This window comes from Rhinoderma darwinii, chromosome 4 (genome assembly GCF_050947455.1).
Source record: "Rhinoderma darwinii isolate aRhiDar2 chromosome 4, aRhiDar2.hap1, whole genome shotgun sequence".
NCBI lineage: Eukaryota > Metazoa > Chordata > Amphibia > Anura > Rhinodermatidae > Rhinoderma > Rhinoderma darwinii.
The window spans coordinates 248,653,521-248,681,127 of NC_134690.1; the positions used below are offsets into that span (position 1 = coordinate 248,653,521).

The window sequence follows — 27,607 nt, forward strand, 5'->3', positions numbered from 1 at the left end:
CTGCCTTTTCTATTTGTTGCAGCATTTCATCCTCAGCCTGTTCCACTATGTTCGGTGGCTTATAACAAACTCCAATCAGTAGTTTACCGTTATTAACCACTCCATGTATATTTACCCATAAAGACTCCACACTGTCACAGTCTTCTCCAATGTCTTCATTCAGGACTGGTCCTAGGCTGGATTTTACAAAACGGACAAACCAATCTACCTTTTTTACCTTTTCTATCCCTTCTGAATACGGTGTAGCCCCCCACATTTTTCTTACCCAGTCATGGCTCTCATCCAGCCGGGTTTCTGTTATGCCCACTACATCATCCATGTCTGTCATTAGAATCTCCAACTCGTCCATTTTGATTGCATTCGCCAGCATACATTTGATCTCACCGACACCTTATTCTTAGGTCTGTATTTATTCCTAGTCACCTTCCTACTCGGTTTACAATCCCAGGCCCCCACTAATTCCCCATTAACCCCTGCTGTATCCCACTCCCTATGCTTTATTTAACCCCGCTTCCTTGAGTGTAATAATATTACAATTTATGGTTACTAGATCACTGTAGATGGGTCATTGATTCAGAGATTTATTCTGATTTCCATATTTGGAATCGGGAAGGAATTTTTTTCCCCTAAGATGAGGAAAAATGGCTTTTGGCTCATGTTTTTTATTTATTTTTTCCTCTGGATCAACATTACAAGATAATAGGCTGAACTGGATGGACTTATGTCTTTTTTCAGCTTCACAGACTATGTTACTTCAAATGTTTGTAAGCTACTATAGCTGGGATTATAGTTTAGAAGATTTCACATACCTTTCCGCTGTATTCTCCACTATAAATCTATAACACGTATCCACCAGCTGAATTTAATGGCCGTTTATGATTGGACAAGTGTATTTGGTCTGATCACTGCAAAGCATGTAGCTCTCTTGGTATTTGCATTTAACAAGGATATATCACCCTTTTTTTCCCCAATGAAATAAACATAGTGGAGTGTACAGGTCATCTGGGCAATGCTGAGGGTTAACTGCTTACATTTTATAATTATTATATCATTATACTTACTACTTGCAGCTTCCATGACGTGATTGGATAACATTTATGACATTTAGCCTTGAAGGTTAAACAGAGGTTTAAGTTTTGGGTTAAGATATCATTTATTTTTACGCATGTTGTTTAGAGGTCTTCCAGTTCCATGTAAACCAGCTTTATCATTATGTAATGAAAGGTTATGGAACTTTTTAATATAGTTTTTATTTCAATTCCTCGCCATTTTCAAGATTTCTACTTGCTGTCAGTGAATGAAAACATTGTTTACACCCACAGGCTGAAGTCTGAGTCTTGATCATGTGTCCCTGGAGCATGATTTAGTTATATAGTACCTTATAGCAGAACTTTCTCTTCTAATGAGCCATACACCTTTGTGAAGTGGACATAATCACAAAAGGTTTTCAGCCTCTGGGTATAAGCATAAATGTTCCCATTCACCGAAAGCAAGCAGAGCTATTTAAATCATGAAAAATTAATTAGGAAGTTGCACAATTTTTTAGTGCATAATCATTAAGCTTTATTTAAGTCTGGACAACCTCTTTATTGCCAGTGTAATCATCAAAATATAGTACCAACAACAATAAACAGCAGTGAAATATTTTTTATTGTATTGCGCAAACTCACATTATGCAAAAGATGCTAAGAGTTATTGTACTGTATGATGTGTTTTTAAATTAAGCTGACCGCCTAAGGCCCTGTCCACGTCTGCGTTGAAGGCACTGTTAGAGGCCTCCATCCCAAATCCGGTCAAAAATAACGGAAACAATAGCGCAGCATGCTGCACTGTTGCTTCTGGTAAAACCACAGACAACCCCAGGAAAACCAAATGGAACTCATTAAAGTCAATGGGTTTCGTCGCTCGCCGTTGGTGTCCGTGGTCAATGGAACCGGCGCTTATGGTTATTCCCTCGTCATGCTACTCTGATGGAGGAATGGCAAATGGAGGTGTGAACCCAGACTTAGGCTTCAGGCTTAATAGCAAAATAAATATTGTCTCAGGTCATAACACACACTTATGCCTAATTCACTGTCTTTTTAATCATTTTATTATTTGAACTTAGATCTGTCTCAAAAAAGTGGTATAGCAAATATACTAAGATATGTGACCACTGAATTTTTCTGTTTAGACCCCATCTGAAAAAAGCACCATCTATAAATGTTTTAACAATTGTTTTGCTATTTTCTGTTGTAGATACAATCCCTTTACTAACCACAGGGCAGCACCTTGACTGACTCTTTTCTAAAGTCTGAACATCAACCAGTAGCTGAAGTTGTGCAGTTGTTGCTCTCCAAATACTGTCAGTGCCTTTAAAAACTTGAGGAATCTCAACAGTAAGGCCTGATTTACACGAGCGTGTGCGTTTTGCGCGCGCAAAAAACGCAGCGTTTTGCGTGCGCAAAAGGCACTTGACAGCTCCGTGTGTCATCCGTGTATGATGCGCGGCTGCGTGATTTTCGCGCAGCCGCCATCATAGAGATGAGGCTAGTCGACGTCAGTCACTGTCCATTGTGCTGAAAGAGTTAACTGATCGGCAGTAACTCTTTCAGCACCCTCGACAGTGCATTCCGATCACCATATCGAGTAACCTGTTAAAAAAAAAAGAGGTTCGTACTTACCGAGAACTTCCCGGCCGTTGCCTTGGTGACGCGTCCTTGGTGATGCGCCTCTCTTGACATCTGGCCCCACCTCCCTGGATGACGCGGCAGTCCATGTGACCACTGCAGCCTGTGCTTGGCCTGTGATTGGCTGCAGCTGTCACTTGGACTGAATTGTCATCCCGGGAGGTCAGACTGGAGGAAGAAGCCGGGAGTTATCGGTAAGTCAGAACTTTTTTTTTTTTTTACACATTCACGTATATTGGGATCGGAAGTCACTGTCCAGGGTGCTGAACCAGTTTAACTCTTTCAGCACCCTGCACAGTGACTGTCTCTTGCCGGGTTCGGTCAAAACGAGTTCGGCCGAACCCGGTAAAGTTCGGTTCGGTCATCTGTAAGACACTCCGTTCGGATGTTTGTAAACAGAAAAGCACGTGGTGCTTTTCTGTTTACCTACAGTTTGACAGCTCTTGCGCGAATCACGCAGTTCGCACGGAAGTGCTTCCGTGCGACCTTCGTGGTTTTCACGCACCCATTGACTTCAATGGGTGCGTGATGCGCGAAAAACGCAGATTTATAGAACATGTCGTGAGTTTTTTTCAGCGCACTCACGCTGAGCAAAACTCACGGACTGTCTGCATGCCCCCATAGAGTAATATAGGTGCGTACGACACGCGTGAAAAGCACGCGCGTCGCACGCGCGTATATTACGCTCGTGTAAATGAGGCCTAACATGAAGTTTACTATACGTTGATTTCTACTGGAATGTCATTAAAGAGGGTGTTTTAGATAACCCACTTTCTAGAATCCTATTAGAAACTTCTGGATACATAGATGGAGGTCCACAGTTTAAGATGGCCAGGAGCTACAAAAAGCATCTCCTGCCCTGGAGGACGAAACATGTCTGTGCATTACATAGTTGGTCAATTGATATAAATTGACACTGTGTAATGTATAATTTGCCCTGCGGAGGCTCTCTAGGGGAATTAAATAAATGCTGTTATCTTCCCCCACAGATGACATGTGATTGCTGGTGGTGTCAGAAGCAGGACACATTGCAATAAGCTTATCAAGCTATTTCTCCTGTAGCTGCATTTTTGTTATCACTAAGAACTACCATTACATGGTCACTACCACTGGCGTAGCTATAGGGGTCGCAGCGGTCGCAATTGCGACCGGGCCCCGAAGCCAGGGGGGCCCACGGCCCCCCGCACCACATCAATAAAAAGTTACTATAGTAACTTGGGCCGCGGGCCCCTGTTACTATAGTAACATACTTTACTTACCTTCCTGGTTCCGGATGGCAGCGGAGGTCCTGACGTCAAGCGCTGTGCGCAGCGCATGACGTCACAGCGCTATGCGCCGCGCACAGCATCGAGACGACAGAACTCCCGCCGCGGCCGAAGAGGAAGGTAAGGTTAGCCCTAACTGGCGGGGTCCGACTCCCGGGACCCGCCAATCAGCTGTTTTGAAGGGGCCGCAGCACTCGTACGAGAGCTGCTCCCCTTCATTCCTGTCACTTCATTCCGGTCACACTGTGAATCCGTGTCGGCGATTCACAGTGTGAGCAAGTAGTGAAATGAAGGGGAAGCAGCTCTTGTACGAGTGCTGCGGCCCCTTCAAAACAGCTGATTTGCGGGTCCCGGGCGACACATCAGCTATTGATGGTCTATCCTGTGGATAGGCCATCAATGTTTAGGGACTGCACAACCCCTAAGCCTACGATGTATCAGGCTTAGGGGGCCCATGAGACAGGATCACAGATTGTGTGATCCTGTCTGCTGGGCCCTGTATGTAAGCCAATCACATGGTAGGCTTAGATACATGGCCCATGTGTGATCCTGTCTGCTGGGCCCTGTATCTAAGCCAATCACATGGTAGGCTTAGATACATGGCCCATGTGTGATCCTGTCTGGTGGGCCCTGTATATAAGCCTACCACACTGTAGGCTTAGATACATGGCCCATGCGTGATCCTGTCTGCTGGGCCCTGTATCTAAGCCAATCACATGGTAGGCTTAGATACATGGCCCATGTGTGATCCTGTCTGCTGGGCCCTGTATCTAAGCCTACCACACTGTAGGTTTAGATACAGGGCCCCAGCACACAGTAATCTTATACTGTATAAGATTACTGTCTGCTGGACCCTGTTTCTAAGCCTACCTTGTGGTAGGCTTAAATACAGGGTCCCACAGACAGTATCACACATGGGCCCTGTATCTAAGCCTAACACATGTTTTACTAATCGTTTTTTTTGTGTGTTTTCTTACAGGTTCGGTCGTTGGACTACGTCGGATTCCAGGACTACTTCAATGATAGCTTTTTTTTTTATTATCAATAAAATGGTTAATGAGGGCTGTGTGGGTTTTTTTTTTATTTCAATAAAATATTTTTTCTATGTCTTTGTGTTTTTTTTTAAACAATATTACTACCGCCTTAGTAATGGCTGCCGGCTGATTGACGACGTCCATTGCTAAGGCGGGGCTTAGTGTTAGCCGGTGCAGAGGCAAACACTAACCCCCTTTATTACCCCGGTACCCACCGCCACCAGGGGTGCTGGGAAGAGCCGGGTACCATCCAGTACCTGACCATCTGTAGTGATGGTCGGCTACTGGGGTGGCCGCAGGCTGGTATTATCAGGAGGGGAAAGGCCAAAAACAGTGGCCCTTCCCACCCTGGTGATGCTAGGCTGCTGCTGCTTTATTGTATCTGGCTGGGTATGAAAAATGGGGGGACGCCACGTCATTTAAAAAAAAATAAAAAATAATTGGAAAGAACAATGTGGGGTCCCCCCCAATTTTCATAACCAGCCAGATGCAACACAACAGCAGCAGGCAGCATTACAAGGGTGGGAAGGGCCACTGTTTTTGGCCTTCCCCAGCCTAATACCAGCCTGCGGCCACCCCAGTGCCTGCCCGTCACTACAGAAGGTCGGGTACTGGTTCGTACCCAGCTCTTCCCAGTAGCCCTGGTGGCGGTGGGTACCGGGATAATAATGGGGGTTAGTGTTGGCCTCTGCACCTGCTAACATTAAGCCCCGCCTTAGTTATGGAGGTTGTCAATCAGCCAGCGCCCATTACTAAGGCGGTGATAATAAAGTTTAAAAAGATACTAGCACATAGAAAAAATATTTTATTGAAATAAAAAAACACAACCCTCATTAACCATTTTATTGAGAATAAAAAAACCGCCGTCATTGAAGTCCTCGTATCCGAAGTCCAACAACCGAACCTGTAAAAAAAACACAAACACACAAAAATAATCAGTAACACATAAAGAAGCAAAATTATTATTCTTACCTGTCCTGGGTCCAGCGCTGGAGCCGCAATGTCAGCGAGCTGGGCCCTGTATCTAATCCAATCATGTGTGATACTGTCTGCTGAGCTGTGTATCTAATCCAATCATGTGTGATACTGTCTGCTGAGCCACTGTATCTAATCCTATCATGTGTGATACTGCCTTCTGAGCCACTGTATCTAATCCTATCATGTGTGATACTGTCTGCTGGGCCACTGTATCTAATTCTATCATGTGTGATACTGCCTTCTGAGCCACTGTATCTAATCCTATCATGTGTGATACTGTCTGCTGAGCCACTGTATCTAATCCTATCCATAGTTTATAGGGTCATAGTGCTATAGATATGCTATGCTGTCTCATATACACATTTTTTTGGGGCGGACACATATGTATTGGGGCTATTTCCCCTGACATTTTAAGCCCTGAGGGTATGTTCACACGGCAGCGTCTGTTACGGCTGAAATTACGGTGCTGTTTTCAGGAGAAAACAGCACCCTAATTTCAGCCGTAATGGCATGTGCAGGCGTCTTTCGCTGCGTCCATTACGGATGTAATTGGAGCTGTTTTTCCATGGAGTCCATGGAAAACGGCTCCATTTACGTCTGAAGAAGTGACAGGCACTTCTTTGACGCGGGCGTCTTTTTTATGCGCCGCCTTTTTGACAGTGGTGCGTAAAAAAAAATGACCGTCGGCACAGAACTTCGTAAGACCCATTCAAATTAATGGGCAGATTTTTGCCAACGCTTTTGAGCCGCATTTTCGGACGTAAATAGGGTGTGTGAACCCAGCCTTAGTGACGCACCCGGCTTCTAGTGCTGCATTGTTGGGTCACTTAGGAGCTGAAAGCTGCGGACCGTCGGCCATGAGAAGTTTGCGGGGGGGGGGGGCCCCAGTAAGAATTTTTGCATCGGGGCCCATGAGCCTTTAGCTACGCCCCTGGTCACTACCTTTTCAACAACTTTGCATAAATCAATAGTACAATCGGTTCTAAAAACGTTGTCATTTTATTAGAAATTACAATCGGTTATAAAAACTTTGTAATTTATCTTATTAGAAATTTATCATTCTCCTTTTCTAATCACCCTTCATCCACACTGTTGACTCACGGAATTTACTGCTAAATCCGTCGTGAGAGGCGCGACAGATTCTCAGCTCACTGAAGGATCAAGTTACATGCTGCCCATAGAAGTCTATGGAGAGGAGAAGGGGAGTAGGGAGCAGGAGAAGAGTGAGAGAAAGACACACATAAATGCTGCTGCAGCTTCTAGTAAGTGTTAATGTATGTGCACACGATAACGTCAATTACAGCTGAAATTACGGAGCTGTTTTCAGGAGAAAACAGCTCCTGAATTTCAGACGTAATTGCTCGTACTCACGTTTTGCGTGCGCAAAAGGCACTTGACAGCTCCGTGTGTCATCCGTGTATGATGCGCGGCTGCGTGATTTTCGCGCAGCCGCCATCATAGAGATGAGGCTAGTCGACGTCAGTCACTGTCCATTGTGCTGAAAGAGTTAACTGATCGGCAGTAACTCTTTCAGCACCCTCGACAGTGCATTCCGATCACCATATCGAGTAACCTGTTAAAAAAAAAAGACGTTCGTACTTACCGAGAACTTCCCGGCCGTTGCCTTGGTGACGCGTCCTTGGTGACGCGTCCTTGGTGATGCGCCTCTCTTGACATCTGGCCCCACCTCCCTGGATGACGCGGCAGTCCATGTGACCACTGCAGCCTGTGCTTGGCCTGTGATTGGCTGCAGCTGTCACTTGGACTGAATTGTCATCCCGGGAGGTCAGACTGGAGGAAGAAGCCGGGAGTTATCGGTAAGTCAGAACTTTTTTTTTTTTACACATTCACGTATATTGGGATCGGAAGTCACTGTCCAGGGTGCTGAACCAGTTTAACTCTTTCAGCACCCTGCACAGTGACTGTCTCTTGCCGGGTTCGGTCAAAACGAGTTCGGCCGAACCCGGTAAAGTTCGGTTCGGTCATCTGTAAGACACTCCGTTCGGATGTTTGTAAACAGAAAAGCACGTGGTGCTTTTCTGTTTACCTACAGTTTGACAGCTCTTGCGCGAATCACGCAGTTCGCACGGAAGTGCTTCCGTGCGACCTTCGTGGTTTTCACGCACCCATTGACTTCAATGGGTGCGTGATGCGCGAAAAACGCAGATTTATAGAACATGTCGTGAGTTTTTTTCAGCGCACTCACGCTGAGCAAAACTCACGGACTGTCTGCATGCCCCCATAGAGTAATATAGGTGCGTACGACACGCGTGAAAAGCACGCGCGTCGCACGCGCGTATATTACGCTCGTGTAAATGAGGCCTAACATGAAGTTTACTATACGTTGATTTCTACTGGAATGTCATTAAAGAGGGTGTTTTAGATAACCCACTTTCTAGAATCCTATTAGAAACTTCTGGATACATAGATGGAGGTCCACAGTTTAAGATGGCCAGGAGCTACAAAAAGCATCTCCTGCCCTGGAGGACGAAACATGTCTGTGCATTACATAGTTGGTCAATTGATATAAATTGACACTGTGTAATGTATAATTTGCCCTGCGGAGGCTCTCTAGGGGAATTAAATAAATGCTGTTATCTTCCCCCACAGATGACATGTGATTGCTGGTGGTGTCAGAAGCAGGACACATTGCAATAAGCTTATCAAGCTATTTCTCCTGTAGCTGCATTTTTGTTATCACTAAGAACTACCATTACATGGTCACTACCACTGGCGTAGCTATAGGGGTCGCAGCGGTCGCAATTGCGACCGGGCCCCGAAGCCAGGGGGGCCCACGGCCCCCCGCACCACATCAATAAAAAGTTACTATAGTAACTTGGGCCGCGGGCCCCTGTTACTATAGTAACATACTTTACTTACCTTCCTGGTTCCGGATGGCAGCGGAGGTCCTGACGTCAAGCGCTGTGCGCAGCGCATGACGTCACAGCGCTATGCGCCGCGCACAGCATCGAGACGACAGAACTCCCGCCGCGGCCGAAGAGGAAGGTAAGGTTAGCCCTAACTGGCGGGGTCCGACTCCCGGGACCCGCCAATCAGCTGTTTTGAAGGGGCCGCAGCACTCGTACGAGAGCTGCTCCCCTTCATTCCTGTCACTTCATTCCGGTCACACTGTGAATCCGTGTCGGCGATTCACAGTGTGAGCAAGTAGTGAAATGAAGGGGAAGCAGCTCTTGTACGAGTGCTGCGGCCCCTTCAAAACAGCTGATTTGCGGGTCCCGGGCGACACATCAGCTATTGATGGTCTATCCTGTGGATAGGCCATCAATGTTTAGGGACTGCACAACCCCTAAGCCTACGATGTATCAGGCTTAGGGGGCCCATGAGACAGGATCACAGATTGTGTGATCCTGTCTGCTGGGCCCTGTATGTAAGCCAATCACATGGTAGGCTTAGATACATGGCCCATGTGTGATCCTGTCTGCTGGGCCCTGTATCTAAGCCAATCACATGGTAGGCTTAGATACATGGCCCATGTGTGATCCTGTCTGGTGGGCCCTGTATATAAGCCTACCACACTGTAGGCTTAGATACATGGCCCATGCGTGATCCTGTCTGCTGGGCCCTGTATCTAAGCCAATCACATGGTAGGCTTAGATACATGGCCCATGTGTGATCCTGTCTGCTGGGCCCTGTATCTAAGCCTACCACACTGTAGGTTTAGATACAGGGCCCCAGCACACAGTAATCTTATACTGTATAAGATTACTGTCTGCTGGACCCTGTTTCTAAGCCTACCTTGTGGTAGGCTTAAATACAGGGTCCCACAGACAGTATCACACATGGGCCCTGTATCTAAGCCTAACACATGTTTTACTAATCGTTTTTTTTGTGTGTTTTCTTACAGGTTCGGTCGTTGGACTACGTCGGATTCCAGGACTACTTCAATGATAGCTTTTTTTTTTATTATCAATAAAATGGTTAATGAGGGCTGTGTGGGTTTTTTTTTTATTTCAATAAAATATTTTTTCTATGTCTTTGTGTTTTTTTTTAAACAATATTACTACCGCCTTAGTAATGGCTGCCGGCTGATTGACGACGTCCATTGCTAAGGCGGGGCTTAGTGTTAGCCGGTGCAGAGGCAAACACTAACCCCCTTTATTACCCCGGTACCCACCGCCACCAGGGGTGCTGGGAAGAGCCGGGTACCATCCAGTACCTGACCATCTGTAGTGATGGTCGGCTACTGGGGTGGCCGCAGGCTGGTATTATCAGGAGGGGAAAGGCCAAAAACAGTGGCCCTTCCCACCCTGGTGATGCTAGGCTGCTGCTGCTTTATTGTATCTGGCTGGGTATGAAAAATGGGGGGACGCCACGTCATTTAAAAAAAAATAAAAAATAATTGGAAAGAACAATGTGGGGTCCCCCCCAATTTTCATAACCAGCCAGATGCAACACAACAGCAGCAGGCAGCATTACAAGGGTGGGAAGGGCCACTGTTTTTGGCCTTCCCCAGCCTAATACCAGCCTGCGGCCACCCCAGTGCCTGCCCGTCACTACAGAAGGTCGGGTACTGGTTCGTACCCAGCTCTTCCCAGTAGCCCTGGTGGCGGTGGGTACCGGGATAATAATGGGGGTTAGTGTTGGCCTCTGCACCTGCTAACATTAAGCCCCGCCTTAGTTATGGAGGTTGTCAATCAGCCAACGCCCATTACTAAGGCGGTGATAATAAAGTTTAAAAAGATACTAGCACATAGAAAAAATATTTTATTGAAATAAAAAAACACAACCCTCATTAACCATTTTATTGAGAATAAAAAAACCGCCGTCATTGAAGTCCTCGTATCCGAAGTCCAACAACCGAACCTGTAAAAAAAACACAAACACACAAAAATAATCAGTAACACATAAAGAAGCAAAATTATTATTCTTACCTGTCCTGGGTCCAGCACTGGAGCCGCAATGTCAGCGAGCTGGGCCCTGTATCTAATCCAATCATGTGTGATACTGTCTGCTGAGCTGTGTATCTAATCCAATCATGTGTGATACTGTCTGCTGAGCCACTGTATCTAATCCTATCATGTGTGATACTGCCTTCTGAGCCACTGTATCTAATCCTATCATGTGTGATACTGTCTGCTGGGCCACTGTATCTAATTCTATCATGTGTGATACTGCCTTCTGAGCCACTGTATCTAATCCTATCATGTGTGATACTGTCTGCTGAGCCACTGTATCTAATCCTATCCATAGTTTATAGGGTCATAGTGCTATAGATATGCTATGCTGTCTCATATACACATTTTTTTGGGGCGGACACATATGTATTGGGGCTATTTCCCCTGACATTTTAAGCCCTGAGGGTATGTTCACACGGCAGCGTCTGTTACGGCTGAAATTACGGTGCTGTTTTCAGGAGAAAACAGCACCCTAATTTCAGCCGTAATGGCATGTGCAGGCGTCTTTCGCTGCGTCCATTACGGATGTAATTGGAGCTGTTTTTCCATGGAGTCCATGGAAAACGGCTCCATTTACGTCTGAAGAAGTGACAGGCACTTCTTTGACGCGGGCGTCTTTTTTATGCGCCGCCTTTTTGACAGTGGTGCGTAAAAAAAAATGACCGTCGGCACAGAACTTCGTAAGACCCATTCAAATTAATGGGCAGATTTTTGCCAACGCTTTTGAGCCGCATTTTCGGACGTAAATAGGGTGTGTGAACCCAGCCTTAGTGACGCACCCGGCTTCTAGTGCTGCATTGTTGGGTCACTTAGGAGCTGAAAGCTGCGGACCGTCGGCCATGAGAAGTTTGCGGGGGGGGGGGCCCCAGTAAGAATTTTTGCATCGGGGCCCATGAGCCTTTAGCTACGCCCCTGGTCACTACCTTTTCAACAACTTTGCATAAATCAATAGTACAATCGGTTCTAAAAACGTTGTCATTTTATTAGAAATTACAATCGGTTATAAAAACTTTGTAATTTATCTTATTAGAAATTTATCATTCTCCTTTTCTAATCACCCTTCATCCACACTGTTGACTCACGGAATTTACTGCTAAATCCGTCGTGAGAGGCGCGACAGATTCTCAGCTCACTGAAGGATCAAGTTACATGCTGCCCATAGAAGTCTATGGAGAGGAGAAGGGGAGTAGGGAGCAGGAGAAGAGTGAGAGAAAGACACACATAAATGCTGCTGCAGCTTCTAGTAAGTGTTAATGTATGTGCACACGATAACGTCAATTACAGCTGAAATTACGGAGCTGTTTTCAGGAGAAAACAGCTCCTGAATTTCAGACGTAATTGCTCGTACTCACGTTTTGCGACGCGTCAATTACGGCCGTAATTTGGAGCTGTTCTTCATTGAAGTCAATAAAAACGGCTCAAATTACGTCCCAAGAAGTGTCTTGCACGTCTTTGACGACATTGTTATTTTACACGCCGTCTTTTGACAGCGACGCGTAAAATTACAGGTCGTCGGCAAACCCATTGAAAGTAATGGATAGATGTTTGCCGACGTATTTGAGCCGTGTTTTCAGGCGTAATTTGAGGTGTAAAACGCCTCGTTTACACCTGAAAATAGGTTGTGTGAACCCAGCCTCACTTCTCACCCCATTCCTGGATTTACAGCTACATTACTCAGAAGCAGCAGCAACATTAAAGGGAACCTGTCATCAGAATTTCACCTATTGAACTTATCCCTCACTGGCCGCTGCTATCAAAAGTTCATTACCGTTATCCCCTCTCTTAAACTCTTCTTCCGAATTTAAATAACCGTCTGCAAACATTTTGCGTCTTTTATGGTAATAATCCAGTGTCCCTTTGTGCACACACACCAGAAGAGGACAGCAATGCACAAGCGCAGGATTTAGTGTCCTGGGGAAAGGCGAGGAGCTGTCAATCAAAAGTGGAAAACTGAGAATTAGAGGGAGAGCGTGCAGAGGGGAAAACTGCTAAAGAAAAAAATGCAGGATACTAGTAATACAGATGTAGCAATCTTTAACCTGACCCTGATAACTTGCTTTAGCATGATAACATCACTTAACACAACAAAAGCCATTGCAAAGCCATTGAAAGCTAAAGTTTCTTGCCACAGTGTATTTAACGAATTAAGTGTCAAGTTGAAGAGTGCTACATCTGTATAATGACCAGAAATAGCCTTATTCCTCATGTACACACATATGACAACTTATTCTGAAAAGTCACCTGAAAGGTTAGGTACGCTTTCAAGAGATAGTTGACGTTGTAGACTATAATTCAGCTCCACAGGGTGCGAAGATATACGTTCTTTCACTCAGCCTGTTTACTTGTATGACCTTATGATTTTCAACATTCAAATGACCACTTTATAGTCTTTCAATTGTTAGTCTTATTTTATATTTTATATATTATATTTTTTTTGTTAGTCTGAATTTGACCTTTGATGCTTTTTCCCTGGAATCATTAATGTTCTTGTGCATGTCACATTATATAGTATTTTTGTCATATACATTGCTACAAGCAGCAGTAAAGGTCATGAAGATGAATACCTGTTAAGTTCAAATATTTTGTATCTTTTCCTGGAAGACCTTGGCATATATAAAAGCATAAAATTCTAGACGGAGAAGTGAATTGTAAAACTATGCGTAATTTTTCAGTAAACCAGAACAAACAAATATCTATTGCAGCAGACATTAGTAATGCTCCAATGCATATTGTGTAGAAGTGACATTTTCTCACCTATTTTCATGATCACAAAAGTGTCCCGTCACCTTTCCAAGGACAGCGACAGCCATTCAGGTTGGAGTGAACAATTGTAGCGCTTCTTAGAGAACCACCAAACACAAAATAATCTGCATGCTGAAATATGAAGCAGAAAGCTGGACTGTTTCGTTCAGGCATAATCATGAGATTTCATTGTATTCCATTCAGAACTGTCTCAATAGATTTTCTACACATATATCTTAATTGTGGAAGGGTGCCATTTTCTCCATTCTAATTTTACTGACTCTAAACAGCCTAGCCAAAAATTGTAGAAATGTGATTTCAATATTCTAACTTCTATGGCTTCTTTCTTTAAAACAAATATGCTTACTCCTAAATATGTGCTTGAGGGTAGCCACATGCATATTGCTGTATTGAAGGCTATTAATAAAAAGGTCAATCAGTTTTGGTTGGTGCAACATTATATATAGTTGTTTTTTTTAAATTTATTTTTAGCTTTTCAGATACAGCTGCTCTGTATCGTGTATGCAGAGCAGCTGTATCATTTGCTAAATCCTGTTCCCATCAGCTCTGCAGGACTGATTGGTTCAGTGACAGTGTGTCCCCACCTAGGGGCGTGGCTAAAGGCTCATGGGCCCAGGTGCAGGAATTCAGCTTGGGCCCCCCTAACCCCCCCCCCCCCCAACAACACCAGACGCCTGTGTGCGCCTATGCCCAGCTGCCTTGCCCAACAGCCCCCATGGATGCCCCCACAGTATAATACCCCCATAGCTACTTCCACAGAATAATGCCCCCACGCAGTATAATGCTCCCCATAGCTGCCCCATACAGTATAATGCTCCCCATACCTGCCCCACACAGTATAATGCCCCCATAACTGCCCCACACAGTATAATGCCCCCATAGCTGCCCCCCACAATATAATGACACCATAGCTGCCCCATACAGTATAATGCCCCTATACAGTATAATGCCCCCCATACAGTATAATGCTCCCACACAGTATAATGCCCCCATAGCTGCCCCATACAGTATAATGCCCCCATATAGTATAATGCTCCTATAGCTGCCACCATATGAGGCCCCTCCCATAGCCAGTATAATGCCCCATAGTGTCTAATAGAAAAATAATAAAATAATTACTTACCTATCCCCGTTCCCACAATGAGTGGAGGAGAGCCTTCTCCTCCTTTGTCCTGTGCTATAAGTGACTCGGCACAGATAGGTGCGATCACGTCACTAATCCGTGTCTGTCTGCGCTGAGCCGCTCATGGCTCATGGCACAGTGAATGCTGGAGCAAGGACCAGTCAGCTCCTTGTTCCAGTATTGAATTCAACTGTATCTGCGTCCTGAGGGCGCAGATACAGTTGGAACCGGGACCAACGCGGTCATCGCTGTGTGGCAACGGGGGCCCTGTTGCGACCCCTATATCTACGCCACTGTCCCCACCTGTTATCTATCACATCTGAGTTCATAACTTAGATACGTATAGATCAGCAGCACAGGATACATTTTTCAAGAGGGTGCACGTCTCCTGGGTCACAGTCCGAGTGACCCCTCAGTCAAGACAAAGAAGAAATGGAAACAGCACTACCGAATTTTCAAAGTGAAGATCCTTTTATTCCATGGTGCAACGTTTCAGCTCAATACGAGCCTTTCTCAAGCATAATAAAGTGACACACAGAACGCATATATATGCAATACAGGGTCATAAAGCCAATTACATACATATAATAAACTTGTGCAATAATGCTACAACAGGTATACAAAATTTTTATATCAATAGGATCCCCTATGGATGTGCTAATACATGAATAGAAAAATAAATTAAAAAACATTACATAAACATAGTATAAATAGTGCATTCACTGTAATAAGGCCAATCAATCAGATGGGCTACATGTGTGTGATGACATGTGATAGTGTAAGAAAACAGGTGTATAAAATAAAGTTAAAAACATCTTACCCTCGCTGGATCGGCTGATAGCGTTGTGCACTTTCTTACTACATGAAAACTAAGCATTGCGTAATCCTAGCACCTGTGTGTATGAGTCATCGCATGATACGTCATTATACGCATGCGCATTGTCTACCAGAGGCGCTAGTCGCCATATTGAAAGTGGGCTATACACCCACAAATGTTTCCCATGGATGACGTCGGATCCTGTCCGTCTCAACTATGAGTCATTGGACATATCGTGGATTCGCATCTGCGCAATGCCCATTAAGGATCGTCGGACCCATTTTGAAAAAGGGCAACATCACTCCATATGTTGCACATACATCCCATCCACTATAGAGTCTAATTAGTCAAATATAAAACGATGTGAACTATATATACTATCTCTGTAAACTGAGAATAAATATTATGTCTCAGACCAATAATCCTTATACCTCATCTATAATGATGGGGATTTAGGAGCACATATGGGTATATATAAAGCTCATAATATACAGACACAGAGATTTACACATCGTCTTAGAGATGCTGTGGACGGAAGACATGAATAACATATATGAGAAAACTTTTCAAAAAATAGGATGCATATAATCAGGTATAAGAGTAGTGCAAATATACAGCCTCAACCGATCCTTGAGGCAAATCTTGAGAGTAATATCTAGGATAAAGAGAAGAAGGAGAAAAATATATAAAATAGTCTGTAGGACATTGACAATATATATCAGACCTAAACATTGTAAATAGCATACAAAATATAATTATATTATAGATATGGTCAAATTATTTCCTATTCTCCTAATGCACAGAGGAGGGGGAGGAACAAGGGGAAGATGATAAATGCACGGGCAGATGTTTAAATCAGAATGTACCACTGGATTATCTAGAGAAACTTGGAAAGATCTTGAAGTCTATATTAAGACCTCTAGGGGATAAGATGTCTAATTTAAAAATCCATTCCAACTCCAATCTTTTCAGTTTGGAGATCCTATCTCCACCTCGTCTATGGCGCGGTACATGATCAACAATATATAACTTAAAGTCATTCTCGCCATGGTTATTTTCCACAAAATGTTTAGGTAATGGTAGGTCAATTTTCTTGGTACGAATGGTGGACTTATGGTTGTTTATACGTTTTCTGCAATCTAGGGAGGTTTCACCTACATACAATAATTTGCAAGGACATTGGATAATATATATTACATGGTCCGATTTACATGTAAGATGATGTTTAATTTTGTAGGTAGAACCTTTAATAGGATGGGTGAACACCTCGCTCTTAACCATATTCCTACAATTATTACAACCTAAACACGGGAAGCAACCAAATTTTTGGGGGGCTAATAAAGACTGATAATTCTTAGTCAAAGAGCCCACATCAGCATGTACTAAACGATCTCTCAAATTTTTGGTCCTGCGATAGGCTATACGTGGTGGGACCTCAAATTCCGGGATTTTATCAAAAGAACTCCTAAGTATCCCCCATTCTTTTTTAATGATGTTGGCAATATCATTGCTCTTATGAGAGTATGTAGACACCAGTGTTAGTCTATGGGAGGGCGATTGTTTGCGATTTTGCAGAAGATCATATGGAGGGGATTTCGAGATATGATCTTCTGCAAAATCGCAAACAATCGCCCTCCCATAGACTAACACTGGTGTCTACATACTCTCATAAGAGCAATGATATTGCCAACATCATTAAAAAAGAATGGGGGATACTTAGGAGTTCTTTTGATAAAATCCCGGAATTTGAGGTCCCACCACGTATAGCCTATCGCAGGACCAAAAATTTGAGAGATCGTTTAGTACATGCTGATGTGGGCTCTTTGACTAAGAATTATCAGTCTTTATTAGCCCCCAAAAAAAATTTGGTTGCTTCCCGTGTTTAGGTTGTAATAATTGTAGGAATATGGTTAAGAGCGAGGTGTTCACCCATCCTATTAAAGGTTCTACCTACAAAATTAAACATCATCTTACATGTAAATCGGACCATGTAATATATATTATCCAATGTCCTTGCAAATTATTGTATGTAGGTGAAACCTCTCTAGATTGCAGAAAACGTATAAACAACCATAAGTCCACCATTCGTACCAAGAAAATTGACCTACCATTACCTAAACATTTTGTGGAAAATAACCATGGCGAGAATGACTTTAAGTTATATATTGTTGATCATGTACCGCGCCATAGACGAGGTGGAGATAGGATCTCCAAACTGAAAAGATTGGAGTTGGAATGGATTTTTAAATTAGACACCTTATCCCCTAGAGGTCTTAATATAGACTTCAAGATCTTTCCAAGTTTCTCTAGATAATCCAGTGGTACATTCTGATTTAAACATCTGCCCGTGCATTTATCATCTTCCCCTTGTTCCTCCCCCTCCTCTGTGCATTAGGAGAATAGGAAATAATTTGACCATATCTATAATATAATTATATTTTGTATGCTATTTACAATGAGTAGGTCTGATATATATTGTCAATGTCCTACAGACTATTTTATATATTTTTCTCCTTCTTCTCTTTATCCTAGATATTACTCTCAAGATTTGCCTCAAGGATCGGTTGAGGCTGTATATTTGCACTACTCTTATACCTGATTATATGCATCCTATTTTTTGAAAAGTTTTCTCATATATGTTATTCATGTCTTCCGTCCACAGTATCTCTAAGACGATGTGTAAATCTCTGTGTCTGTATATTATGAGCTTTATATATACCCATATGTGCTCCTAAATCCCCATCATTATAGATGAGGTATAAGGATTATTGGTCTGAGACATAATATTTATTCTCAGTTTACAGAGATAGTATATATAGTTCACATCGTTTTATATTTGACTAATTAGACTCTATAGTGGATGGGATGTATGTGCAACATATGGAGTGATGTTGCCCTTTTTCAAAATGGGTCCGACGATCCTTAATGGGCATTGCGCAGATGCGAATCCACGATATGTCCAATGACTCATAGTTGAGACGGACAGGATCCGACGTCATCCATGGGAAACATTTGTGGGTGTATAGCCCTCTTTCAATATGGCGACTAGCGCCTCTGGTAGACAATGCGCATGCGTATAATGACGTATCATGCGATGACTCATACACACAGGTGCTAGGATTACGCAATGCTTAGTTTTCATGTAGTAAGAAAGTGCACAACGCTATCAGCCGATCCAGCGAGGGTAAGATGTTTTTAACTTTATTTTATACACCTGTTTTCTTACACTATCACATGTCATCACACACATGTAGCCCATCTGATTGATTGGCCTTATTACAGTGAATGCACTATTTATACTATGTTTATGTAATCTTTTTTAATTTATTTTTCTATTCATGTATTAGCACATCCATAAGGGATCCTATTGATATAAAAATTTTGTATACCTGTTGTAGCATTATTGCACAAGTTTATTATATGTATGTAATTGGCTTTATGACCCTGTATTGCATATATATGCGTTCTGTGTGTCACTTTATTATGCTTGAGAAAGGCTCGTATTGAGCTGAAACGTTGCACCGTGAGTTCATAACTTAGATGTGATTGATTAACGGTGAATCATTCATGACTCGCTGACACTGAAATCGGTCTGCGGGACTGACGGATTCAGATCATAGCGAACGATACAACTGCCTTGTATAGAGAATACAGAGCAACCGTATCTCAAAAATTAAAAATATTTTTTTATAAAAACTATTCATAAAGTTGCACCAATCACACTGATTTACCTTTTTATATAAAAATAAAATGTCTTTCAAAGTTTAGATGCATAGCCTTTAATGCTTTATACGACATCTGAGTAATCGGTGTAGAAGTGTATGGGGCCATACTGTAACTCTGTGTTTCCAAGTTGATAATAAGGCATAAAGAGGTTTTTTTTAAGTTGGATTCATAATTAATCAGATAAATAAGTCATAGGATGCCATGGGTTTTCTTCACTGGAAGAATTGCTTGTTTAGAGCCTTAAGCCCTTTTTACCAATAGTTGGGCAAATGAGCGTTCATATGAACGCTCATACCTGATAATTTCCCTGTGTACACAGGGCAATGATCAACCGATGCATGAGCAAACGCACGTTTATGAGGTCAGCAGCACAATTCCCTGTGTAAACATAGAGATTTGCCGCCGACATGATGGAAATGTATGGGAACGAACGATTGTTGTCATAGCTCTTTGTGAAATGAGCAAACGAGCACAGATCAACAAGCTATCCTCGTTTTCACATCCCATATCGGGACATATAAAATGACCCTCAAGCCTCTGTATGCCTCCATACAGACATTGTATGCATGGCTCTATAGTTTTCATTCCTCTATGTTTTCAGGTTTCATTCTTCTATGTTTTCATTTTGTTTTACCAATGTATACTGTAATTTAAATACTAGTAGACTTGTTAAAATGATGTTCCGTTACAATGGCCTCACATTTGCTTATCCTCACTAACCATGAACACCCCAGAGAAACTCTATCACAATATAACAAATCTCAATTATATATACTGTCATGCCTACCAAGCTTTTGTATTCACATGTGAGTGCAAGTGAAGGAGAACGTTTGACGCTATATCACATTTAGTCCTCATTCTTATTTTCCCTAAAAGAGATGGTGCTATTTTAGTGGAACAGAAAGACATAACAATTCCAGAGCGTGTTCTTTACAGTATTTTTACAGGAAAGAATACTAAACTCAAGCTGTGTTATTCTTTCCTGTGAAATTCTGTATCCGTTCTTCTTTTTTTCATAAATCTCTATGGAGGACCAGATGAATAACTGATATATACAATTTCAAAGTTGTACATTTCTATTCAGTTGTGTAAACTAGTACTTTACATTATCAGAAAGAAACATTTGCCTCATGGCAAAAAGTACATGCATTGCCCATAAACTAGTATTATCACTGCATCTAAATTTTTATATATGTGTATAAATGAACTAAACAATAAACAATTGCCAATCTGTAACATATAAGAAAATAAGAATATTTTTGTCCCACAACTGCTTAATTTTCATTAGTCGAAAAGGTAATGGTTACATGGAGATCAGAATGTGATGTGAAGATTCAGGTGTATATAGAATTTCCTAGGCTTTCCAAGTAGTAATATTGAGCTATGGAAAACATATTTGCCAAAGGCATATACAGTAGTTAAAAAAAAAATTAGCTTAACCCATTAGTGACCGCGGCCACTAACGGGCTTTATTCCGATGTAGTAGCCTTTTTACAGCACTGCATCGGAATAAATAAATAGAGCAGGGAGCCGTTAAATCTCCCTGCTCTCAGCTACTGGAGGTAGCTGAGAGCTGGGAGCAGCCCTGCTCGAACAGGCAAGATCAAAATAAGTATCGAGATCATCCATTTAACCCCTCAGATGCGGCGCTCAATAGCGAGCGCCGCATCTGAGTGGTTTTGGAGGGAGAGGGCTCCCTCTCTCACCCCACTGGCACCTTGCGATAAGATCACAAGGTGTCGGTGTCTTCTCTGGCAGCCGGGTGCCTAATAAAGGCCACCTAGCAGATGCCTGTCCATTTTACACGCACAGGCAAGGAATACACTGCCATACAGAAGTATTGCAGTGTATTATAAAAGTGAACAGGTGATCACACAGTAAAGTCTAGTGGGACTAGTAAAAAACTTTAAAAAAAAGTTTAAAATTAATAATAAATAAATAAATAAAAATCCAAAGTGAAAAAAAATTAAAAACCTACCCGTACAAAATGCTTTATTAATAAAAAGTTACACATATTTGGTTTCGCCACGTACGTAACGACCCCAACTATAAAGTTATTACATGAATTAACCCACACGGCGAACGCCATAAAAAATAAATAAAAAACAATGCAAGAATTGCTATTTTCTGGCTTAAAAAAAGTGAAAAAAAGCGATCAAAAAGTCGCATGTACTCCAAAATGGCACCAATAAAAACTACAAGTCATCTCGCAAAAATAAAGCCCTCATACAGCTGCAGCGACAGACAGAAAAATAAAGTTATGGCTCTTCAAATATGGAGACACAAAAACAAGTAATTTTTAAATAAAAGGGTTTTTACCGTGTAAAATTAGTAAAACATACAAAATCGAGATACATTTGTATTGTTGCAATCATAACAACCCACTGAATAAGGTTATTGTGTTATTTATACTACACAGTAAATGGCGTAACTTTAAGACACAAAAAAGTTTGGCGAAATTGCTGCTTTTTTTTACCCCCCCCTAAAAAAGTTAATAAAAGTTAATCAATAAATAATATGTTCCCCAAAATGGTGCTATTAAAAAATACAACTTGTCCCGCAAAAACAAGACCTTATACAAGTATGCCGATGCAAAAATAAAAAAGTTATAGCTCTTTGAATGAGACGATGGAAAAACGTAAAAAATTGCTTGGTCATTAAGGCTTAAAATAGGCTGGTGACTAAGGGGTTAAAGAGGTTTTCCGGAACTTTACATTGATGCTTAGCAAAGGCCATCAATATATGACCGTGGGGGCCCGGGACACCGATGATTAGCTAAATGAAGGGCACCAGCACTGCAGTAAACAACTCAGTGAATCTGCCCCATTCTACTGCTGAGCAGTTGTGATCCTGGTGGTCAGACCCCAAGGATCATACATTGCTAAGGGTAGGCTATCAATTTAAAATTCCAGAAAACCCTTTAAATCTAAAATCACAGAATGCAAATAATGAAGCATTAATTATGGAAAACTTTTAATGTATTTTTAAACTTTACCTATACTTCTACATAGTTGCCCAGTTGCTGAAGAATACCTATGGAAGCATTTATCTAATTAAAAATAACCAAAAATTTTAAAGATATATGTGGATCACCCCCCACAATAGAATTCAATACAACACAATCGGAAACTCTCTGGCAAATTTCACTCTACGGACTTGGCACAAACTTAACAAGAAAAACCTGATGGTCCCAAATATCTGTGAACTGACGCCTTTCTCATTTCTCATACCTAACAAATTGAGATCCTTGAAACAGACCATTTCTGATAATCCAACATTAGCTACCTTAGCGGTAAAACATTTAATTAAAAACAACAAAATTGTACACCAACTAACGGATCTGCCCGAGTTTAAGGATTCAAACTTAAGTGAACAAGACGACAAAACGATCCTGGAAGCAGTCAGACTGTTTTCACCAGAGATTACTGACTCAACATCATATAATTTATTATCAAAATTTGGTCCCCAACCAAAACCGGTCAAGAGTATGATATCGAAATTATACAAGTCATTATTATTAACCTCAGATCCACCTTCATATATCTCAAGATGGGAGAAAGACCTAGACACTAAATTCTCAGCAGAACAAACCAAAATAATCTTAAACCACTCTCACTCTTTCTCAATCTCAACAAGAATCCAGGAACTTAATTATAAGATCATAGCGAGGTGGTATAAAACTCCGGAGGTTCTCAATAAGATTGATCCGTCTTACTCTCCCACTTGTTGGAGATGTGGAACAGCAAAGGGTGCGCTTTTGCATATATGGTACGAATGTCCCTTAATACTCCCATTTTTGCAAAAGGTCCAAGTCATCTTAAGAAAATTTCTAGCCAAAGACATTACTCTTACTCCAGAACTAACACTACTTAACCTAGACGTGTCGTATCAATATATAAATCGTAACTCTGCTTTACCACATCTTATAAGTGCAGCAAAGACCTTAATAGCTAGACACTGGAAGGAGGTTGATCCCCCTACAATAACTGAGTGGTTAAGAGAAATAAATATAATACAATCGTACGAAAAATCTAAATGGCTTTTGAACCAAGACCTAGACAAATTCCAACATATATGGGACAATTGGATACAATTTTATAAATCTGTAGATTTATCCTAATTAGCTAATACTACAGCCTGATCCCACATTTATATAACCATCAAATTTTCTTCCTGAGGCAAGTCATCTACTCACAAGATTTTCCGTATATTGGTTCAAGGGATTTAATGCCACATGTTTTAAGGTCAACACCATATTGATTTCTCAATATAACATTATTATGCCGGATTGTATTGTTTGAGATGCATTATTATATTAATAGATGTTTTGCATTGTGAAGATGATATGTTGCCCCCTCCCTTTTTTATTTTTGTACCCTTCCTTCCTTTTTGTTTGTTGGAAATCCCTAAAATAAAGAATTTACAAAAAAAAAAAAAAATCAGCTATTTACATTTCTCAAGATTTTGATATAATTAATAAAGCTAGAGTACATGGACAACGTTGGCAAATTTAGTCTACCGTAGAATTGGTGGCTTGCTGGAGAAACAGGACAACCAAACATTGTTTCACCTTCTTTTCAAAACAATTGCAGGGTTCTTCCAGTCACAAATCTCTACACCTTAGGTTGGGTTCACACTGAGTTTTTGCAGGCAGAAAATCTGCCTCAAAATTCTGTTTGGAATTTTGAGGCAGATTTTGCTCTGCCTGCACGCTGTTTTTTGCTGCGTTTTTCACCTGTGGCCAATGAGCACCACGGGCAAAAAACACTGCGAAATACGCTTTCTCTGCCTTCCATTGATGTCAATGGGAGGTTAGAGACGTAAACGCCCAAAGATAGGGCATGTCCCTTCTTTTTCGCGCGAGCCGTTTTTCTGCTCGCGGGAAAAAACGCCTCCGCCTCCCATTGAAATCAAAGCGTGGCATTTTCAGCCGTTTTTTGGTGCATTTTCTGACGTGGTTTCCACGTCAAAGAACTCAGTGTGAACTGCCCCTTAGAATACATTTAAGAAATCGATTTTTTTTTTTTTACTGTATATTTAAGATTTATATTATTATACTAACAGTGACATGTCAGAAGTTTTGATTGGTGGGGTTCCGAGCACTGAAACCCCCACCAATCGCTTAAATGAAGCCGCAGAAATGCTTGTGTCTATTCGGCTATTTCCGGAAAGCCGATGTATCGGAGTACGGGCTCATAGACTTTCTATTTCTGATTTGCAGAAAAATCCGAATGGAATCAAAGCGGCTGAGCACACACACGAGGGTTGCTGCCACTTCCTTTTAGCGATTGGTGGGGGTATCAGTGCTCGGACCCCCACCAATCACTATGACATGTCAGAAGTTTTATCGAACATTTAGTTGCCCTTTAATTTTGTTCTGAAAGGAATCTGTTAGCCGTTTTGTGGCCTCAAAATTGCTGACAACGCAATATGGGGGAGAGGGCATTTTAATCATACCTTTTGTCTTGGTCATGCCTGTTGCATGACCAAAAAACCCACGTATGTTTTCCCCGGTGTGGCGGTTGCAAGTCACTATTTGCTCTGAGTGATGGCTCTAGCAGCCAATGGGGAGACTGCTAGAGTTGTCACTCAGAGCAGAGGGCCCGGGCTGGCAGTGTGCAGCTTGTAGTAGCCAGGAGTACTTCCACATCAATTTCCCGCCTCAGCAGCACTTGCGCCCGTGGCGCGTGAGGAATTAAACATTGTGCAAGTTGCATGACTGAGACAAAGCGCATGTTTACAATGCGCTCCCCCTCCCCTATATCGCTTTGTCAAAAGTTTTGAGGCCCCAAAACTTATGCATATGGCTGGAGCAACACACAGACCCCTCCGCGGCACTGCATAACCAAACTTAGATGGCCATATTGTTCTATGGTGATCTAAGTTCTGTGCAGTAGTGAAGTTTGTGGGAGGTCTTGGCGTTGCAGCCATTATAAGGACTTGAAAATATGCCCATATCACATCCATGTGAAACTGCTCTAAGGATGACATATCCTAGCAATATGTCATAACAATATATAGTTTTATTATAATTAATCACAACTACAGTACAAACAAGCCTCTTCGTTCTTTTAAATGACCAAGAGGGAAGCACACATTTTGCTGACCCATAGGCAATATACAAATGTCTACTTAAGCGGTCAAATGTAAGACTATTCAGGATTGCGATAATATTGGTTGAAAAGCTAATGAGCAAAACATCTTGTCTGACAGCAGGTGATGGAAACTGCTGGAAGCAAGGTGACAGGACACAGAGGACACCGAGATTATTCCATCTCAGTTTAATACAGAAAGTGCATTGACCCAATTAATCAAGAAGCTATTCTGTATAAGGTTACAGACAAATTAGTGCTAATGGCTTCTCCTCTCATCCTCCATGTATTTATGAAAATATTTACCCTTGCCATTTTGTATGGTATATATGTATATACAAGGCTAATAGATTAAATGTCCATTTCAAATTAAAATATATAGGAGTTACTATATTACCCAGAAAAAAAATATGATATTAATAGGCACTGTATGGATACTGTACTTCACTAAAGCACTATTACTTTTTAATTATCCGGAAATATATTAAACTCAATTCTTATATATAGAACAATTTTCAAATGCAGAATTAGCCCTACAATATTATGATGATGATTAAATTCCCATATTATACCAGTGATGATAGGGCTCAAAAGTTCAAATTTTTTTTTTAACTATTCTCTGCGCATCACTAATGCACAAAATGCATTAGGTTTGCCTTTTACTAGGGTATGGCAGCAATGTGGCAGTAGACACTTTTGTTGACCTGGCATAGGATACCCACACTCAGGGCTCATGCACACAACCGTAGTGGTGTGCATGGTCAGTGATTTGCGGCTCGGACAGCCGTGGAGTGTCACCCGGGGGCCGCCCGCAAATCACGGGTCGTGCACATGGCCGTGTACATTCATTTCAATTAGCCTGGACCGCAAAATGTGGCTGTAATAAAATATGTCCTATCGTTTTGTGGTCAGGCTACCGGGCAATGCACGGATCGGGGAAACCACAGTCCTGTGCATCGGCCCATAGAAATGAATGGGACCGCAATTCACCTGCAGATTTGCGAGTGAATTGCGGCCGCAAAAACACGTTCGTGTGCATGAGGCCAAAGACCACAAAGAGGGAAAATGTAAGGTTACTCGATTTTAGTCTGATGGAACATGTGTCGGAACACATGATCGAAAGAGGTTTTCTTCTGTCACATTTTAATGGTGAATAACTAGCTTTTCACACTTTTTAACAAGATCATATCCAGGGCTCCGTTGATTCAATGTCATGTTTATTTGAAGCACATGAAAGTCACACAAAGTATTGATTTGCGCAATACAATAATACATATACACACTTGGATCCTTATATTAGTAAAAGTTCTCTGCCTGTATTCTGAATTTCAGCTAAATCCCCTTCTACACCTTTACTTTTTGCAATTTTCATTTTTATCAATGTATAACTGTAGTTTGAGAACCATTGATAATTTACATATTTCATCATGTTGAAATATGATTTAGTTTGAGATAAGAACATTCTATAAATAAATTATAACTGAGACTAAAATATAGAATTCACTTTATAGTTTCTCTTGGATCCAGTTTTAAACTGGTCTTTCTGTACAGTATATCTTATCTGGAAATATTCTGTTAATTTAAGTGCATGCAAAAATATCTATTGTGGTGAAGAATTAAGAAAATGGCCTATTTTAGAAAATAAAAAGGACACATCCAAACAATAGATCTTTTTGAATGGAGATAACATTTAACATGCTTTCTTCAATATACAGTTATACTGTCACGGAGCGGGTTAGTGGACCCACTAGGCCGTACCGCCGCAGCGGGGAGGCAGCAGGCCAAACAACAGGACACCCCAGAAATACAATGTCCCGCACAAGGGTACCTGAATAGTCCAGATGGTGGCCGCAGCACAGATGAGATGGGTGCAGCAGATGGCGCCAAGCGTGGCGGATGACACAGGAGCCGCAAGTTGCGCCAGACGTGGCGGATTCCTCCGGACTTGGCAGATAACACAGGACGTGGCGGATTCCTCTGGACGTGGCAGATGACACAGGACGTGGCGGATTCCTCCGGACGTGGCGGATGACACAGGATGTGGCGGATTCCTCAAGACGTGGCAGAAGACACAGGACGTGGCAGATTCCTCTGGACGTGGCAGATGACACAGGACGTGGCGGATTCCTCCGGACGTGGCAGATGACACAGGACGTGGTGGATTCCTCAAGACGTGGCAGAAGACACAGGACATGGCACGACTTGATACTAGGGCAAACACGGG

At 42.1% G+C, this 27,607-nt stretch overlaps 2 protein-coding genes across 2 annotated transcripts in view; one reads left to right on the top strand and one right to left on the bottom strand.

Moving 5' to 3' along the window:
- Positions 1-349, bottom strand: part of TMEM244 (transmembrane protein 244) — a 158,029-nt gene extending 157,680 nt beyond the window's left edge. Inside the window, exon 1 of the mRNA XM_075863716.1 lies at positions 266-349. Coding sequence (XP_075719831.1) covers positions 266-349 — 84 coding nt within the window. The remainder of the gene's footprint in view (positions 1-265) is intronic.
- Positions 1-27,607, top strand: part of TMEM200A (transmembrane protein 200A) — a 178,020-nt gene that overhangs the window by 12,333 nt on the left and 138,080 nt on the right. The gene's annotated exons all lie outside the window — the stretch shown is intronic.